Source organism: Macrosteles quadrilineatus, unplaced genomic scaffold, assembly GCF_028750875.1.
Source record: "Macrosteles quadrilineatus isolate MER2022 unplaced genomic scaffold, UCM_ALF_1.0 Scaffold_3__2_contigs__length_128488019, whole genome shotgun sequence".
NCBI lineage: Eukaryota > Metazoa > Arthropoda > Insecta > Hemiptera > Cicadellidae > Macrosteles > Macrosteles quadrilineatus.
Genome location: NW_026542596.1, coordinates 123,049,905 through 123,068,790, shown reverse-complemented (window position 1 = coordinate 123,068,790; position 18,886 = coordinate 123,049,905). Strand labels below are relative to the sequence as shown.

Sequence of the window (18,886 nt, the reverse complement as noted above, 5' to 3'; positions counted from 1 at the left end):
CTTCAGTCTCATAAGACTGTAAAGCAGTTTAGAGTTAAAATGTGCAAATAAATAGAATACCTGTATTAGGTTTTTGAAATATAAAAAATGTAAAGCTTCACACTGCTAAATTATTGTGTGATTTGTATACCTTGTTAATGTACAACTTATCAGTAACAAAACAAGTCAATGTGAAAACGGGACATCAAAACAATCAAGTGGAAATTAATCGGCTTGCTTTAAGGTTATTAAAAGGCTGTCACTTCATTCACCATTAAATTGTGGATGAGCAGAAAATTCATTTAACCAAACCCCCCTTCACTACTGCCCATTCTGTTTCACTGTTTGTGTATTACTTAGTTCAATTTTAAATCCAGCTATCTTCAAAATTTTTTTACATTAATTTTAATTGTGCCCTTGTTTAATGAATTTATTCGCTGGTTTGCATGAAAAGTATTTGTTTTGTTATATAGGCCTACATGTTATTAACAAAAACATTTTACCCTTTCGTTAAAACCCTTTTTTTAATCGATTCATGGTTTTCAAACCTTTACAGCTTCATTTTATTATTAATTAACTAAGTTTATAGGCCTACTCATCCTTAGGCAACAATAGAGGCGGGGTATATGGCTTAAAACTTGTCAGTTACACTTTCAGAAACGTATTTCAAACTGTAAAGTGCAGAAAGAAACAAAAAGAAAATCACATCTTTCTCATATAAGTTAAGCCGATGAAAAATAAGGGGTGATATTTTTGTGTATTTGTTACTACAAGAATGTAAACTGAATTACCATGTCTGTCTGAAGTGTTACAACCATCAAGTTGGTATTCAATAGCATTTGAACAGGCATTACTGTGTGTATAGAAATAAAAAATATCCAAGTTTGATAATTTCGTAAACATTTTACAGCTAATCAAAATACAAATTTAAATTATCTTGAGCTTATTTTATATTTTGTTCAAAACATACTTAATAAATAGTGTGAGCTTATACTATATAGAAATACTGAAAAAAATACTATCTATCTGCATTGCTGTATATATATATATGTGTCCGTTAGCGCGATAACTCGAGCAAAAACGATCCGATTTTGATGAAATTTGGTACAAACGTGTAAACCTAGGTTTATTTGAACGAGTTCGCGGGGAACGGGGGTTTTATGGGGTAAAAAGTGGGTTTTCCCATTTTTGACTCAAAAAACATAAAATTTGCAATTTCTTTCCAAACTATTTTGTAGAGCTTAACAAAACAAATAATTTAGTATATTGAAGCGTTATAATGCACCTAATGGTTACGGAGAAAATTCCAAAAAATTTTAAATTTAAAATTCCCATGTTATTCTTATGGAGAATAAGTTTAAACTGTTGTAGTTTGTTTGTTATTAACATATTTTGCCCAAATTCGGAAAATGTTTTTATTTCTTACTAACTATTAACATTTTACATAACAAAACACTTTTACCCTCCCTGTTGCAGCAAACCTAAGTATGTGTTAAACTGATTCTATTTAAATAGGGAATAAATGTGATATTTTTAAGGAGACATTTTAGTGTGAATCCAATCAGGCAAATGGAAATTTGCTTAGTCTGCAGGTTTGCTGCGGCGGGGGTATTTATTTGTACATTTATTTTTTGTAAGTTATGCTACTATTAATTGCAGTATTTGCCTTAGCTCAAATGGAAGAGTTAATTGACATTTTCGAAGAAGTTGAATATGAAGATTATAACACTTTATTACCAAGAACAAGAGGGCCTACTAAAATAATGGACAGAATTCGTCTTGTTGTAAAAGAAAAATCAATTTTATAACATAACGTAACCTTAAACAGTGATGTTATTCTAGCAGCATTCGCACTTTGCTCGTCTGCTGTACTGAGTTGCAGCGTAGCGTAGCGAGCGTTGTAAGAAACACTAGCCCAAAGCCCACCGAAGATTCCTTACAAACACACATTCAGGATTGCCAACCGCTCGAATTTCCATTTATCTTAAACGAAGCCAGTAAAATGTTGGGGAAACTGAACACACATTTTAAACGGAGTTTAAAAATAAACTAGTTTATTTTATAAACGAAGTTTACATCATTTTGGGGAAACCGGGCCTTAGATATGAATACACATAAGATTAAAATGGGAAACTCCAGGGCCACTGCGGTGGAGCCTGAAAGGATTTTTGAGATAAGAATATGTCTATATGTTAATCGGGAATGTGAGCTATCATCCTACCAAATTTCGGCCCAATCCAACCGGTAGTTAAAGCATTATTGAAGTTCAAACAAACACACAAACTTTCACCGTTATAATACTAGTAGAACGCTTATTCTGCGCGTAAAGGGATTTTGATTGGATATGAGAGTGAACATTTTTTTTGTAGGCCTACTTAATACTTGTAGTCTTCATATATGACTGGATATTCCAGATTGATTGCATCAGATTTCTTCTTATGATTGATAGATTACGTAAATAAAACACCCTTTTCAAGAAATTTATTCTGACATTTTGGCATATTTGTAACATAAAAAATAATATGTAAAGGTACAAGAATGGACCCTTTAGGGGTGCCATGCGCTATGTTTTGTGTTGAGGATAGGATTTGAGTGCTGTTTATATGACTGAATTCTGCTAACTGCTGCCTATTGGTGATATACAACCTAAAACACTATTAAGTAGTAAAAAACATAAATAGGTACCGGTAATGTAGTCCCTGTAATAACCTTTCATGTGAAATGTTATCAAAAGCCAAATAAAGTTCCATCAAAATACCAGCATCACTTTCTTTTTTGTCTATTGATTCTATAACTATAACTGATTTATCCATGGCTTTTAAAAAAAAAACTTGTTAGTTTGAAGAGAAAATAGAAACTGGGCAATAATTTTTGACATGATGGTCTTCCCCTTTTTTGGAATCTGGAATAATTATAGCAATTTTCAATCTGCCCTAATGTTTCAGAGTTATAGAATGGATTTGTAAGGAGTAATTAATAACAAATAAATGACATTTCTGTAAATGGTATAACTTTCATTAATATTTTATCATATTATTGAGAATTTTATTTTTAAGAACCAATTATTTTAGCCAATTTCAACACTAAAACAGCAACATTTCAATACTAAAAGCCATAACTTTGTTTCAGCTTATAACAATCCCGATTCTACAAAACTTTGGATTGCTGTACAGAGATGTGTTTAGCTCTTCAGCATTAAACATGAGAGATGCTAGCATCATCATTAACACAAACTCTGCATTTGGATATGTTCTTGGTAAGTAATGAATCCATAAGGTTTATTAACATTCCATCAAATGCTCAATGGATTAAAATACTTGATAAATGTTGTTTTCTAAATCCCCTTAGACTTTTCAACCTACCATTTTGCAATTACACTGCCAATAAACAATAATGAATTGTTGATGTTGCCAATCAAAACTGTGAGGTTTTAAGCAATTACACAACATATTTAATTTACACCTGATGCTGGAAACTCTCTAGTATAGCTGTTGGACCTCGATAAATATCATTTGGCCGCTTTTACACCTAAGTTCATTTTATGCACATTTTCATTCATATTGCACGCGTCATGTGTTTACTTTGTAGCTTCCAATATCTTTTGAATACCAACTATCCTTTACAAGGTTTTGTGCAGGTAAAGTTAACAAATACCAAAAATGGTAGTTATTGTGTTACAAATTCTATATCCATAACTTTTCTATATTTATTTCTCTTCATGTTAAGTTTTCAAAGGCTTTTGTTGAAACTCTCTTGTGCCATATTACAGGGGTGCTGAATGGGCCGATTCTTCGCAACCTCGGGTTCAGGAAGGTGGCTGTGACTGGAGGTTTGATGATGTTTGTGGGTCTGTTCGTCACAAGCTTTGCTAAAAGCTTTGTTCTTCTCTTTCTCTTCTACGGACTTATAAACTGTAAGTTTCATTTTTGTTTGTCAACAACCTTGTGTAGTTAGTTTATAGAATGAAAATGTATTACAAAACTACCTTCAGCATAAATCATATTTCCTCTTTCAAACCAACTGCAGCACATATTTTACAATAGAGGATATTGTAGCAAAAATACTTATCTATAAACTGGCTACTATTAACTAGATGTAACGTTTTGAAATTTTGTGCTAGTGTAAGCCTAATCAGAACAGAGATAATTCTTTACATAAATCATCAATGATTTATGGCATTAAATTAACCATAAAAAATAAATAATCTTATCACTATTAATCCGTAACAACAAAACATACATTGGCTAAAACAAAACTGATGGATAAAAACACAAATAGTTCACAGGGTAGGACAACAAATTAAAAACAGAAAAATTTAATCAATAACCACACATCTTAGGTCAATATTAATATTGTAGGTGACAACAGAAAATGTGCACTGAATAAAAAAAAATCTCGTTGCAGCTAAAGAAATATTTTGAATATTGTACAGCAATATTGGTAATATATAAAGGATGTTCTGTGGTACCCAGTACTTACTAAAATGTGTTTGACATGTAAAATCGGTTAATGAATATTAAATCAATGCTATTCAAATGACACCTAGTCAATTAGAGAAAGTTTGACATAATTGATTCGTGTTCCAGTGGCTTGACTTTATGATACAGAATGTCAAAACTCCAGGAAAATGTGGTTAAATATCAACTTAATTGTTATTTTGAAACACTTAATCCTACTGTTGCTTTATCCAATAAAATATTCTCTCTTACCAGGATCTATCTCATCGTCTAGGTAGAGTTTTGTCTCATTTTAAGAAAAAAAAATATTTTGTTTGGCCTGCTGATTTAAAACAAGATATAATTTCAATATTCATTATTAAATTTGAATTCAATTAAATTCTAGTGCATCGTTGGACATGTTGCTCTCATTATCTAATAGTAAATCTCTAGGTCAATAGGTAAAAAGTTGATTTGTTATAGGGCTTTGGGTTTTTAATATTTATCTTTTAACCATGGTTCAATGTCATGCGGAATGCATTAAATAACCCCCACCTCGTGACAAGAAGAAATTACTGGTAATAACCCCTTGCTATCCTCCATTGTATACTTATTGTGCAGTGCAGTACTGGTGTTATAGGAGATAGTTGTGTTATGCTAAATATACTAGAAACATCATATTTATTGTCTTGCAAGTTTCGTCAACTGTTTTTGCTATACTCGTAAAGGCGCTATGGAAAATGTTTACTTATTTATGTATTTGTAGGCCTATGTAAGTAGCCTATAACTTGATGTATTTTATTTTTATATATTGGTATTTTCACTTAATGATTTGGATTATGCTACAGAACATCAAGTGTAGCTGTAACTCCCATTTGAATAACATTGCTTATGGACATTTCGTACTGCTTGGTGATTGTACCTTTACACAATTATTGTTTTGCTATCAGCATTGGGTATCGGTTGGTCAATGGCATCGTTTCACCTGGCCCTGTCCACCTACTTTGTCAAGCGGAGAGGTATGGCTATGGGCATCGCCATGACTATCACTGGCCTAGGACCTGTGGTCATGCCTCTCGTCATCAGTCTACTCATGGAGAACTACGGAGCTCGAGGTGCGACTCTGCTGCTCTCTGGGCTAGTGCTGCATTGTGTCGTCTGCGGACTGCTGCTGCAGCCAGTCAAGTGGCATCGCAAAACTTTGACAGGTAGTTTATTGTTTATGTTCTGTCTTGTGTATTTTGTCAGAAAGATTACGAGATAAATATTATGTAACGCATGATTCTGATGAGCTTAATAACAGTAAATTCAATATAATTTATATCAGTGTATAAGGCAAGAACCTGCTGTAAAACCTCTGTGTCTGCAAATAAATGTATTTTGTAGTTTTTTACACAATTTTCTCTTAAAGTTCATTTGGATAATCAAGATCCTACTGTCACAGTTGGTTTATAATTGTTATCTAGAATTTATATTTTTATTTAATTCTAAGCAAGTTACAAAAACTAATCACTACATTACAGTCCAACCTTGGTATAATGAAACTGAAGGGACCGAACTGAATATTCGTTATATCAAGGATTTTGTTAAAACGAGGTTCGTTATATTGAGGTTAGGTTTGCAGGGATTTCGCTAAGTCAGAAGTTCAGAACCAGCATCGGTCAATATAGGTCGGGATATGACCTCATTAAAACACAATTAAGTAGCATAGGCTACAATACAGTGTTTACATTGCAAAGTAGAACCTCGATTATCCGGTTTAATAAAGGGGGAGGGAGACTACGGATAGTAAAAAAAACCACAGTATATAACCATGGCATAAAAACCCATAAAACACTGAAATACTTTGTAAATAATAAGTCATTAAGTCAAGTAATTAAATTAAGTCATTACATTAAGTAATTAAATAATTCATTAAAAAAGTGTATAATCATAGCCAACTTAAAGATAATAAAACACTCGTAAAAGGAATGTTAAGATAACAATGTTGCTATTCTTTCTCTTTGCTTTTGTTCTTCTATTCTTTCTTAGGTTTCTCTTCATCCAAAATTTGTACAAGTCACCATAGTTACTTATCACCCAATCACAGTTTACTAAACATTACGTCGTCATCAGTCCTCAGTATGTCACATAGCGTGCAGCGACAGCAGACAGAGATGTGTAAAATGGAGCAGACAAATGTTAGCGCAAGCGTTGACGTCACCTTTCCATTTCATTTGATGAAGAAACTGATTTTTCAAAAAAACAATAATGGAGGGGGGGTTTGTTGAGGGAAAGACGCAGACGATTTGTTAAGTTGAGGTTAAATTCGCTATGTAGAGGTTCTGACAATGATAAATTCGTTGTATTGATTAGGTGTCTTATTTTAGCCGGGATCATGACAAATTTGTTAAATCAAGGTCGTTGATATGGTTTCTTCGTTATGTAGAGGTGAAATATATATTGTGTCTTATAGAGAGTTCTAGGGGATTTAAAAACATTCTTTATATGAAAGAATTTGTTATATCGGGGTTCGTTATATCAAGGTTTGTTATATCGAGGTTTGTTATATCAAGGTTATTACTAAAATTACAAAATCTTTCTTCGTAATTTTAGATCTCTAACTTTTCTTTTAAATCTGTTTGTATGTGTCAATTACGCTTATTTGCAACTTCTAAATAATTATAGGCTAAAACACCAATAACCACTACATTATAAACATTACAATATACAAATTTGTATTGTGATCTTTTAAAAGAAAGCTGTACCACTAAATTAATCTACCTTTTTTCAGAAGAAGAAAAGATAACTAAAGAGGCTGAATCAATGCTGAAAGAATCTACTGACTCTGATGGTATGTGTGATGTTTAATATGTGTGATGATTTGTAACACTATGAGTAGGCCTAATACACAGTAACACAAAGGTAACACCTTAGTCACTTAGGTACTGTAAGGTACTTTAATACACAACTACTGTATACTAGAGTCATTATTATCCAAATCACTTGTTGGTAGGGATGGACAGGATTGAATTTTTAGTTCGGGACGGAACGGGATTTTTATTTCCTTCCCAATTTTCGGGATGGACCGGGACGGGATCCTTTCCTGTGCATAAAAGTCTAGAGTATTGCGGTTAGCAAAAGAGACAAAACAAAATAAATTTTTACTGTTTGTGGCACTGATCTATAAAAACCAAAAAATGGGTAACAATCTACAGGTACCTATTGAAACTTGTGACTCGCGGTCGAAATGACTCGCGGTCACGGTGCGATCGTAAAAATGACCGCAGTCACGAGGTGATCGTCGGTATGACTCGCGGTCACGGCGTGATCGTCGGTATGACTCTGCGGTGACCGCGTGATCGTCGATATGACTCGCGGTCACGGCGGGATCGTCGGTATATTCTTCGCCTCCTGCGTTCGCGGAACTATTGTGAACATCTCTCGCGATAGCGGCGTCATCGTCACTCGCGAAGCGGCCAAATTGCCAACGATCGGACCAAATCCTGTCCCAAAAAATTCCCGAATCAATTGTAATCCCGTCCCGAAAATCAGGAATATTTTTTTCCCGAAAATTTCCCGAAATTTCGGGACTCGTACATCCCTTGTTGGAAAAAAAGTTTGTTGGGCTTTTTAAAGTTAACTCATTTGCTGCGGGTGCCGGGTCAGTAGGCCTAGTGACCCTCACTGGAGTGCATCAATCTGTTATTCTGTTGCTCAGTGCGAGCCTAGCGTCCGTCGAAAGCGGACCTACACCTCGTTAGCGTGTAGTTTGTGACTTGCTTTTTGTTGTGGTGTCGGTTGTTAGTAAATTTACCCGTAAAATCCCCGTCTGGCAAGCTTAGAAATCAACTTTTTTTCCCGTCTTTCTCCCTCCAATTGGCAATACAATGGTACCGGCTACGTTCCAAGCAGTGTTGCTATCTGTGGGTGTTTTAGCAAACTATTTTGACTCTCGTCGTAAAGTAGTACATCACCGCACGTTATTTGCTATTTGTCAGGACCAAAATTTGAAAGCTAATCGCCCGGCAATCGGGTTTGTTCGACGGCCTGCCATTGATGGGTCGCAGCTAACAAAGTTAAAGAAAAAACTCTATTTTCTTAAATACTGACCAGTGTCCAGCCGACTAGGAAACCAGAAAAATGAAAATTGTACTGAAATCTTTACTTATAATTCAGGGTGTCCACATTCTGGAAAGTCAGGGATAGTCATGGAAAGTCATGGAAAAAAATTCTGGTCATTGAAAGTCATGGAAATAGGCAAAAAGTCATGGAAATCCCCAATGATGGATGGTTTCCAGGGGACCTTTCAATGCTCTAGTCGGTCGTAACCCCAACTATTGTAGCATTTTCCGAATTTTTCACAAATGTACGACAATTTCAATTTATGCAGTTGTCTTAGTTTATGGGTTTTGAGTTTGTATTAGTTCATTGTTGTACCTATTGTACTCCATTGTTATCTGTTATTACATATTTCAATATTTTCTGTGAAATAACTTGTCTAGGCAGTATTATTCGTGTGTATACGGTATATTATAATTTTTGAGTTAAGTTCGTGAGTCATGGAAATCAATGGTTAATGGTCATGGATAGTCATGGAAAGTCAGGGAAATTAAAGACAAAGTTTCTGTGGACACCCTGTAATTGAGTTTTGTGTGAAACCAAGACATTTTGAATAAATCACCATTAGTCTATGGCTGAGTGTGTATTGATGAACGGCATGGCGTGTTGATTATTTTAAGGTGGGAAAGGGAAATGATCACAATTAGTGCCGTAATTGCAAGAAACGATCGTGGTTTTGTCGTCAAAACCGAGGGATATGCCCTAATTAGTCCTTAGAATACATTGTATTAATTTTTTAAATGGGATTTCTGCATTCCCTGCTAATCCGAATAATTCTGTACCGTTATCCGTTATACGAACTGAACTGGATCTGGTCCCAATTAACTTAGATAAATGGGACTCTTGTGTACAATATTGAGGTGAGTCGGTGGCTCAGTCAGTAGCATCACGGACTTCAGGCCCAAGGCAGCAATGTCGTGGGTTCGGATCCTGGTGACTGCCGAAAACATTTTATCAGTACAGTTCACCTTTGTACCGTACAAGCTCACCCCTTGCTTTGCTGGATAGTTTCCACGCACGGGCAGTTAGTCTATGTAGATGGGCAAATGCAAGGTTAAAGGAGACCGCCAACCTCTTAAAAAAAAATAAATAAAAAATTGTGTTGGTGTATATCTGTGTCATACGCCGAGCTGACGTTTCGACCTTGTTGCAGATGCTTATCTACAGAGTAATAACAGTAGTTTAGTTATGTTACTAACTGTACAGAAACAGAATCTGAAACAAAGTTGGAAGTCAACTCAAGTTATCTGGAATATCACACAGTTTTACATCAATAACCACAATATTGCAGTAAAATTATTTGTGTTCTGTTACTTTGATTGTGGTTGTGAATGTTGTTTATTTATATACCAGCAAAGATATAAAATAACATCAAGATATATTATGTCAATTTACATTTACTCTGCCATCCCAATTTTGTCAAAATTTACTCAACCTTTTTTACTTTCATATAAAACATTTTATTTTCATGTATAGACTAACTAGATGATGGTTGTGTTTGTGCTAGAAAGCAAGAAGAAACAGTCAGACGTTTGTGGAGATAGATATTGTACGGAATGGAGAAGTGAAGGAGATCGAGATGAAGGATTTCTCTGCTCCAACTGAGCAAAAGGAAAATCTTCTAGAGGAGAAACGTGAAGAGAAAGTGGAGAAGAAAAATGAGTAAGTATTTTATAGATTTACGCTGTTGCTGAATCTTTACTATTAATTTGTAATCCGCATCAAAGAAATTGTATGCAGTAAAACTCCACTCAACAAAGAAATTGGTGAGGCAGTTTCACCCATTAATTATTTTTAATTATTAATTTTTTTTTTCATTTAAACAATGGTGTTAATGTAAATGCTATTTTGGTTCAAAAAGATCCACAACAGTCTTCTTGATCTTATTTTAGTTGCGGTCACCTTAAAATTGATGATTGTATGCACAACAGCTATTTCTTAAAATATTTGACAGTCATCTAACAGATTGGACGTGGAAACTGTACAAAATTTCAAGTTATTAGGAATTACACTACTAGATGCTGGCCTTATCTGGAACAATCACATCGATGATCTTTGTAAGAAGCTCAGCACTGGTGTATACGTGGTGAGAAGAATTAGATGGTTTGGTGATTTATTATCAGCAAAAACAGCGTACCATGCTTTAATGGACTCGCATATACAATATGGTCTTGTTGTCTGGGGCGGGACTACTGAAAGCAATCTTAACAGAATATTGAAGCTGCAGAAAAAAGCCGTACTTATACTCGCCAACCTCCAACCCTTAGGCAGCTGCAGGGAAGCTTTCAGATCTCTTGGTATTCTGACTGTTGTAAATCTCTACATCAAAGCAGTAATCCTTCTGGTGAGTGAGTCTGATCTGCCAAAAAGTACAAATATTCACACTTACAACACCAGGCGAGGAAACAACTTAATTCTGCCACTACATCATACCACCCAGTACGCTAGAAAACCATCCTACATTGGCCGCAAAGTCCACATGGGCCTACCATCACTACAGTCACTGAAGGGAAAACCGCTGAAAACACAGCTTCACAAGTGGCTGATAGACAGACGTGCTTACTCCTTGAAGGAATTCCTCGAATCCGATCTACATCAATACACCAATTGCACTGAATTTCACAGCATTTTGTTTATCACTTGCATTAAAATAACAATTTTTCATAGTCTCCTCTTAAAACACTGTTTCTTGCAATTTCACAATCCATCCATTTACTAAGCCATCAAAATCCATGTACTAGTTTTAAGTTATATTATTGTAAGTTTTTTTATTCATACATTTTTTTCTACTTTTTAGTTTTTAATGTGTGTGGATGTTAAATCTATTTCAAGCATCTATATCAGATTAAGTCAGAGGCATGTGGGAAATCTAAGGTTTATTTGAGTTTCTTTTCATATAATTATGTATTAGATTGAATGTATGGCCTACCTACTAACTATAAAATTATCAATCTATTAAATTTATTGTTTACTTTATAGAATACTAAATAAATAACAATTGACATTATTAACAAACGCCTTTATATCTGCAATCAGATTGTTTATCTTTATTTTGAAATGTTTGTTTGTATAAAGAATCTTTTGGGAGCATAACCTGAGCATAACCTCTGCTCTCCGAACTGTCAAATTTAATCATTTACAGCTGACTTAAATTAATTGATATATTTACATTCTTTCAAAATGTAAACAAGGAAAATTTGGAAGCCGATGGGGTGTAGCCTAAAGCAGGAAACCCACTGGTCCGACACTCTCCGACACGTCACCTTCCGTCAAGGCTTTTTGGTTGTGTTGCTAGCCTAGTGGTTAGCGTCTCGGACTTTGGTGCGGGAGGGACGGGTTCAATCCCTGGCACATCCAGTGAACATTTATCTCTCGTAACTCTCGTGAAATGCCACTGGCGTAAAAAAAAAAGGCTCCGACACCTTTCGACAAAATTACTTTGCATGATTTTAAATGGACAGTAACCCACTAGTCAGACACGACACCTTCCGATCCGACACGTCACGACAACATTGCTCTCTGGGGCATTCTTGTCGGATGTTGGATCCGTCATTTCTCCACTCTGCGTGCACCAGGCCTTGATTTTAGTCAATGTCTAGCTTTGTGTGTGATCACAAGATGTGGAACAGATATGGAACATGTGATCACAAGTGTGTCATGATTTTGTAAAATTATTAATTACGGAGAAAATTCAAAAATTGTTTTTTTTTTTTTATTCCCATGTCAAAAATTTTCAAAATTCCAAAAATCAAAATGTTCAAAATTCTTATGGAGAATATTGTAAAATAATGTAGTTTGCTTTCTTATCGATATATTTTGATCAAACTTGGTAAATTCATTTATTTTATTCTAAGTTATTAATATTTTACTAAAAAACACACTTGTTTACCCTCCCTGTAGCAGCAAGCCTAGGTGCTCATAAAACCTTATGTTAATTAAATACATTTAATTGAAAATCAATTCAGACAAATATAAATTCGCTTAGTCGGCAGGTTTGCTGCGGCAGGGGTATTATTGTTTATGTTTTGTATTGTACTTTTGCTGATTTCCCTGTAGTAAAGTAATTGTAACAGGAATCATCAAGGTTGGTCTAGGAAGGTCCTTGACCATTGTAATCTCTCATACTAACAGAGATCGTCATAAATGTTATGGACTTTTTTATTATTTGCTCGACTTGTCTCCCTAAACTGTTTGTGAACAGTATGTGATCACATGTTCCATCGCAACTGGCACTGTTGGAGGGCTGGTGTATTTCTCGTCGGAGGCTGGTGTATTTACTGCCGGTGCCCGTCGGACCAATGGGTTAATACCTTAAAATTGCGGAAGGCGTCGGAAGGTGACGGAGACTTGACGGAAGGTGTCGTAGAGTGTCGGACTAGTGGGTTTCCTGCTTAAGGGAAATATGAAAATTAAATGATATAATATTGCATTGTTTCAAATTTCAAGTCTCTAGCTCATCGGGAACTTTGTTTAAAATTGATATCAAAATTTGTAGGAAAGCGAGCTAATAAAATCAAGCCCATGGGGTGTAGACCAAGGGAAATATGAAAATTAAACTATATACATTGACATCCATTTGTGAGCTATGTTTCAAATTTCAAGTCTCTAGCTCATCGGGAACTTCGTTTAAAATTGATATCAAAATTTGTAGGAAAGCGAGCTAATAAAATCAAGCCCATGGGACGTAGCCCAAGGGAAATATGAAAATTAAATGATATAATATTGCATTGTCATCCATTTGTGAGCTATGTTTCAAGTTTCAAGTCTCTAGCTCATCGGGATGTATCAAAATTTGCAAGAGAGCGAGTTAATAAAAACAAGCCCATGGGGCGTAGCCCAAGGGAAATATGAACATTAAATGATATAATATTGCATTGTCTTCCATTTGTGAGCTATATTTGAAGTTTCAAGTCTCTAGCTCATCGGGAAGTTAGTATAAAATTGATTGCAAAAATTTGTACCGGACAAGAAAGCGAGCAAATAAAAACGTTACCGTAGGTCTCATGGTAAGACCTGGGCACGGGACCGATTAAGTTTTTTTTTATGTCCCCAGAGGCCAAAAACACTATTCGTTCAAATTTTTATATGTGTATAACGCGATAACTTGAGTAATTTTTGTCAGTTTTGATGAAATTTTGGTTGAAGGTGTATGATAACTTAGTAATTGAAGGGTTTTTTACGGTTATTGGTAACGGAAAAATTCAAAAATCGTAAATTTAAAATTACTATGCTATTCTTATGGAGAATAAGTAAACTGTTGTAATTTGCTTGTTTACGGATATATTATGATCAAACTTGGCAAATTAACTTATTTTATACTAAGCTATTGATATTCCACTAAAACCCCACTGTATTACCCTCCCAGTAGTAGCAAACCTAGTTACTTGTAAACATAATGTTATTTAAATAGATTTAATTGAAAATCCAATCAGGCAAATGGAAATTCGCTTAGTCTGCAGGTTTGCTGCGGCGGGGGTATTTTCGCCTTAACATTCCATTGACTAAACTAAGCCAACTATCTTCTACATCGACGGACAATGCCCGTTGCCTAGCCAATTTTCCAATTGATTTGAATTTTGTATAATGATTTTACGTATAGTGGTTTATATTACCTTGTTACTGTCCAATAACACGACACATAACACAAAAACACAAAACGAAACATCGTGTTTTTGTGTTATGTGTTGTTTTATTTATGTACTATTAAACTTTTGACAAACTCCACCAAGAGGAATATTTAATGACTACTTGACATTCTTGAGACCTGATAATGTGCTCCATCCGAAACACGAAAGAGCTGTAGTCATAACACACTACAAAGGATTGTTTGGATAGTAACAAGGTAATATAAACCACTATACGTTAATTCAGACGATCCAGAGGCCATTCCAACATGATAAATGATTTTATACAACCTGGATTTTGGTTGAACATGGTTCAGTTGATTGGGGTTTTACTGGATTAAATTTGTATATGTATTGAAGAACTGTGTATACTTTACTACTTTCCTTGAGGCCTTATTTAGTTGTTTTCAACCAAAATCGCTATTAGCCTACTTTACAAACTAACGTTTTTCTTGAAAGTTCATTTTTATTGTAGCTACACAGTTGCTCTAAACTGAATATTTTAAATCATACTGACTAAATTTGGTTAACAGAAATGGAGACAGAAATTTAAGACAAGGCTGCAAAACATTTTTCATGACCTCAAAGGTTATTTATGTAGTAACTAGCTGTACTCGCGGGCTTTGCCCCGTTTAACTTCTTAGTTTTCAAGATGAGCTCGTTCGCATGGCTCAATCACGTCCTGGTTGAAGTTCGTTCGCTACGCTCACTCACCTTTAGGTTGGAGCTCGTTCGCTGCGCTCACTTGCCTTCAGGTTAGCTCGTTTTCTACACTGATTCGCCTCCAGGTTGAAGTTTGTTCGCTACGCTCACTCTCCTTTTGGTTGCAAATTAGCTGTTGTCATTAATTAAAAAAAATAATAGTGCTGCACCCTGTTGGTAATCCTTGTAACTTTAATGCTATTGAACATCATACTGTAGAATAGAACTTGCTTAATTGAAACAGCTGTTAAGATTCTTTAATTCCATTTAAATATGAGTACTCATAAGGTTAACATGGGAAACTCCAGAGCCACTGGGGCAGAGCCCAAAAGCCTGATCAGAATAAAAACTACTTAGGTTTCCTATTTAATGCCCAAAGAATCGGTGTACCGAATTTCAGCCTCCTATGTAAATGGGAAGTGGGAGGATTAGTGATGAGTGAGTCAGTGAGGGCTTTGCCTTTTATAAATATAGATGGCACAAATAAGATTTAAAATGAAAATAACTGAGAAAGTTTGTTCTCGATTTTTGTAGTGAAGGAGAGCGTTGGTACCAGTTTGTGGCCCGGCAGCTAGACCTGGACCTATTGCGTGATCCTGCGTTCCTGTCCATGTGTGTGGGTATGTCTGTAGCTCTAGCGTCTGACATGAGCTTCTCGCTACTACTGCCTTTCATCCTGAGAGACTTTGACTACGACATCAACACCACGGCCCAGCTTCAGTCTGTGGTGGGCGCTGCTGACTTATTGTCCAGGTTCATCACTCCGTTCATCTTGAGTAAGGTTGGACTCTCGGCACGGATTGCCTACTTGCTGAGCCTTATTGGACTCATCTGCAGCAGGTTTTGTGAGTAGATATAAACTTACATTTAAATTACATGCTTCAGGGGAGGTATTATTCATTGGTGTGGGCTTCACTCATCTTTCATTATTTTCTGGTAATATCCAGGACTAGTCAGGTACGAGGACAAACACACACCCATATTACACGCCATCGTTCTCAAATACCAAGTCATACGTTTCATGAAATCTAAAAAAAAAACATACTTATTTTTGTCCCGCAAGCAGTTTGAATGCCTGTCCGTGATTGACCGGACAAAAAAAGGTGGGATCTAAACTTAACTTAACCCAATAGAATTTGTCAACTACCTACAGTAGATTCTCGGTTTCTGGGGGTATATCTCAATGACGATCCTAGTGAGTTAAAACAATTTTTGTTTTGTAAAAGTAGAGCCACTCTCAAGGTGAAAAATATCTGAGTAGGAAGGGCTATGATAATCGATATATTTGGGTTAGGGTCCTAGAGGTAATGAAATGAAATCAACTTTATTCATACTTTGCAATCATGTGCACGAATGGCGTCATTACATTGGATCAAAATCATAATGCTTAATCCTAAAAAAGTACAAGATATAATCACTGTTGAAAAAGTTCTTATTCTAATATATTATGTAGGAGGAAATATTCATTCTTTGGGATTGGTTAAAAAGTACATTTTTAGATTATTTTTAAATTTTGTAGTCCTTGTATAGTCCTTTAGTTTTGTTGGAAGAGCATTGTAACATTTTATACCCATATACATTATTTAAAAAAAAAAATCTTAATCTATGTGAAGGTGTTGCATAGTTATTTCTGTTTCTGGTACAGTATTGACGAGAATCCCCTACCAGTGAGACATTATTTGAATTTTGGACAGCATATAATATACATTGATAGATATAATAGCTATATACAGTCATTATGCCTAGTTCTTCTAGAGAAGTTTGCTACTGCACAATGCGTTGGTGTGGAGTCGCATCTAGTTGGTCGGGTGTTGATGATGTTTTCAGAATTGTGTGCGTAACGACCGCGCCAACACAACTATCCCTTCCAATGCCATACCCCCAAAATGCAACTAGCCCGCGGGTGATGAAGACTCATAAAACATCGAAGGAGAGGTTCTATACCCAATGTTGCAGGATTCTGAAAAAGTCAAATCAATAGAATTGATGTCGGATTTCAGGTTTGACGCTGACTTCAGAGTTGTACAGAGTGTGTGTAGTGGTTGCACTGTTTGGAGCATCTAAGGGGGTGAGGTCAGTGTTCATGCCACTGGTCATCCCCAACTACGTCCCTCTAGACAAGCTACCCTCAGCTCAGGGGCTACAAAACGTCATGCACGGACTGTTCCTCATGATGCTGGGACCTGTCATAGGTAACTCCAACAGAGATATTATTGTTTGTACTGATCTTCCTTAGTGTTTGCGCTAGTGGAGTTTTCAAATGGACGAATCACACTTAATTTTAATGGAAAACGGTCCAAAACAATTAAATATTTACCACATTTTCAATTGAATGCCTCTTTAATAAATTAATAAAAGTACAACTCCTACAAACTAAAATAATCATTTGTCCTATAGGCTACATATTATTTTCGTAAAGTTTTAACTTAACTTAAGTAGGGGTGTGCGAATACTACTTTTTTTAAAATTGAATACGAATTGAATAGAGATAAATTCGAATCGAATTAGAATGTTTTCGAATCGAATACTTTCCCTCGAATAGTATTCGAATAATGAACATTTTTTAACCGAATACTAACCTTCAAATAATGAAAACTTAAAATCAATGTCAAGTCAACTCTCAATAACTTATTACTAAAACTGTTGGTATATTTTTTCAGATTAAGTTAAGTGTAGATTGTAAATGTATCTTTTGTCACAGAAAACATATAACTATAATCCAGAATGCCAACCGCGTGGTAAAAAGCATTAAGTGTTTTGAGAGAGCTTTGCCTGTCAATTGGTAGGCAGTAGGGGTCTGCGGTGCACCGAAAAAGTCGGTACGGTACGGTACAAGCTTAATTACCGTCATCGGTTCGGTACAGCATTTTACACGGTACAAATTCGGTTCGGTACAGCCTATTATAATAATAAATTACTTTCAGTTTACTATCGTAGTCAACGGCAGTTGGTTCCGAGCACATAAAAGTCTTATTAGATGTTTATTTACGATCTTCATAATTTATTACTAGCGTGATGATGCAATAAAAAACCCATAAGCAGTCCCAAATCCATTAACATTTTATCACGACAATAATTGTTGTATTGAAGTACTTCCAAGAACTGGTGAGTTTTATCACTTTTATTTCTTTACGACTTTCCCCAATTCTGTTTTATCATAAAAATAATAGTTTTATGATGACTGTTAAATGTTATCTCTAACTTAATCAGTATTTTCGTGAATATTGAATTTGCCGCTGGCCATTGCCTACTGCCATAAAACTGTTTATGGCTACATATTAAACTTGTAACAAATCTACAATCTTATTTTATAAATTAAATATTTGCTATGGATATTTTATCTTTCTATTGACGACCATGGATATATACAAACTTTTGTCGTAATTTTAATTTCAACATAAAAATACAATATTGCACAATCGTGATATTTTAGGCCATTGACCTTTATTATGCATCCGGTATTGCTGTTTCAGAAGAGAAGAACGTTGATAAATTATAAATTGATATTCCCGTAGTTAAAAAGAATATTTTATAAACCTATAAAACAAAATCATAAAATCTTACATAAAGATAACAATAACGGAAATTGTAAAAAGGGTATAAAGATAACAACGTCATTCTTTCTCTTTGTTCTTCTATTTCTTGGGTTTCCCTTCATCACGCATTCAACAAGTTGCCATGGTTACTAATCACCCATGTCGTTATCAGCTTTTGTGACATAGCGCACAACAGGGGGTAAAACTTGACGAAAATCGGTAAATTTTTACCTATTATTTAATTACCAATGAATGTACGGTACTACTTTATTGGTATTTGGTATTGTATTAATAATCTGTCCAAATGGCTGATTTTTGTCAAATTTTACACCAAATTTATTGAAATTTCAAGGTGAATATTAATAAAACAATTATTACCAAATATTTGTATTCATTTAAAAGATTGATTTGTGGTATTGGGTTCCCCACTAAGTGCAGCCGAGCGGCACTAATGAGGGTCGGACCTTCTTGGGGGTGAACAATAGACGGCTTATCAGACCCTCCCCAC

General features: G+C 35.2%; 1 protein-coding gene across 2 annotated transcripts in view; it reads left to right on the top strand.

The window, feature by feature from the left end:
* The window catches only part of LOC128990683 (monocarboxylate transporter 12-B-like), a 46,518-nt gene that overhangs the window by 20,760 nt on the left and 6,872 nt on the right, over positions 1-18,886 (top strand). The window contains exons 3-9 of one of the 2 annotated variants that reach the window (XM_054413195.1): positions 3,109-3,235; positions 3,749-3,892; positions 5,366-5,623; positions 7,192-7,248; positions 10,028-10,178; positions 15,377-15,687; positions 16,843-17,034. In XM_054413195.1, coding sequence (XP_054269170.1) covers positions 3,109-3,235; positions 3,749-3,892; positions 5,366-5,623; positions 7,192-7,248; positions 10,028-10,178; positions 15,377-15,687; positions 16,843-17,034 — 1,240 coding nt within the window. Of the gene's footprint in view, positions 1-3,108; positions 3,236-3,748; positions 3,893-5,365; positions 5,624-7,188; positions 7,249-10,027; positions 10,179-15,376; positions 15,688-16,842; positions 17,035-18,886 lie in introns of both variants that reach the window. The other variant, XM_054413194.1, reaches the window with a different exon arrangement.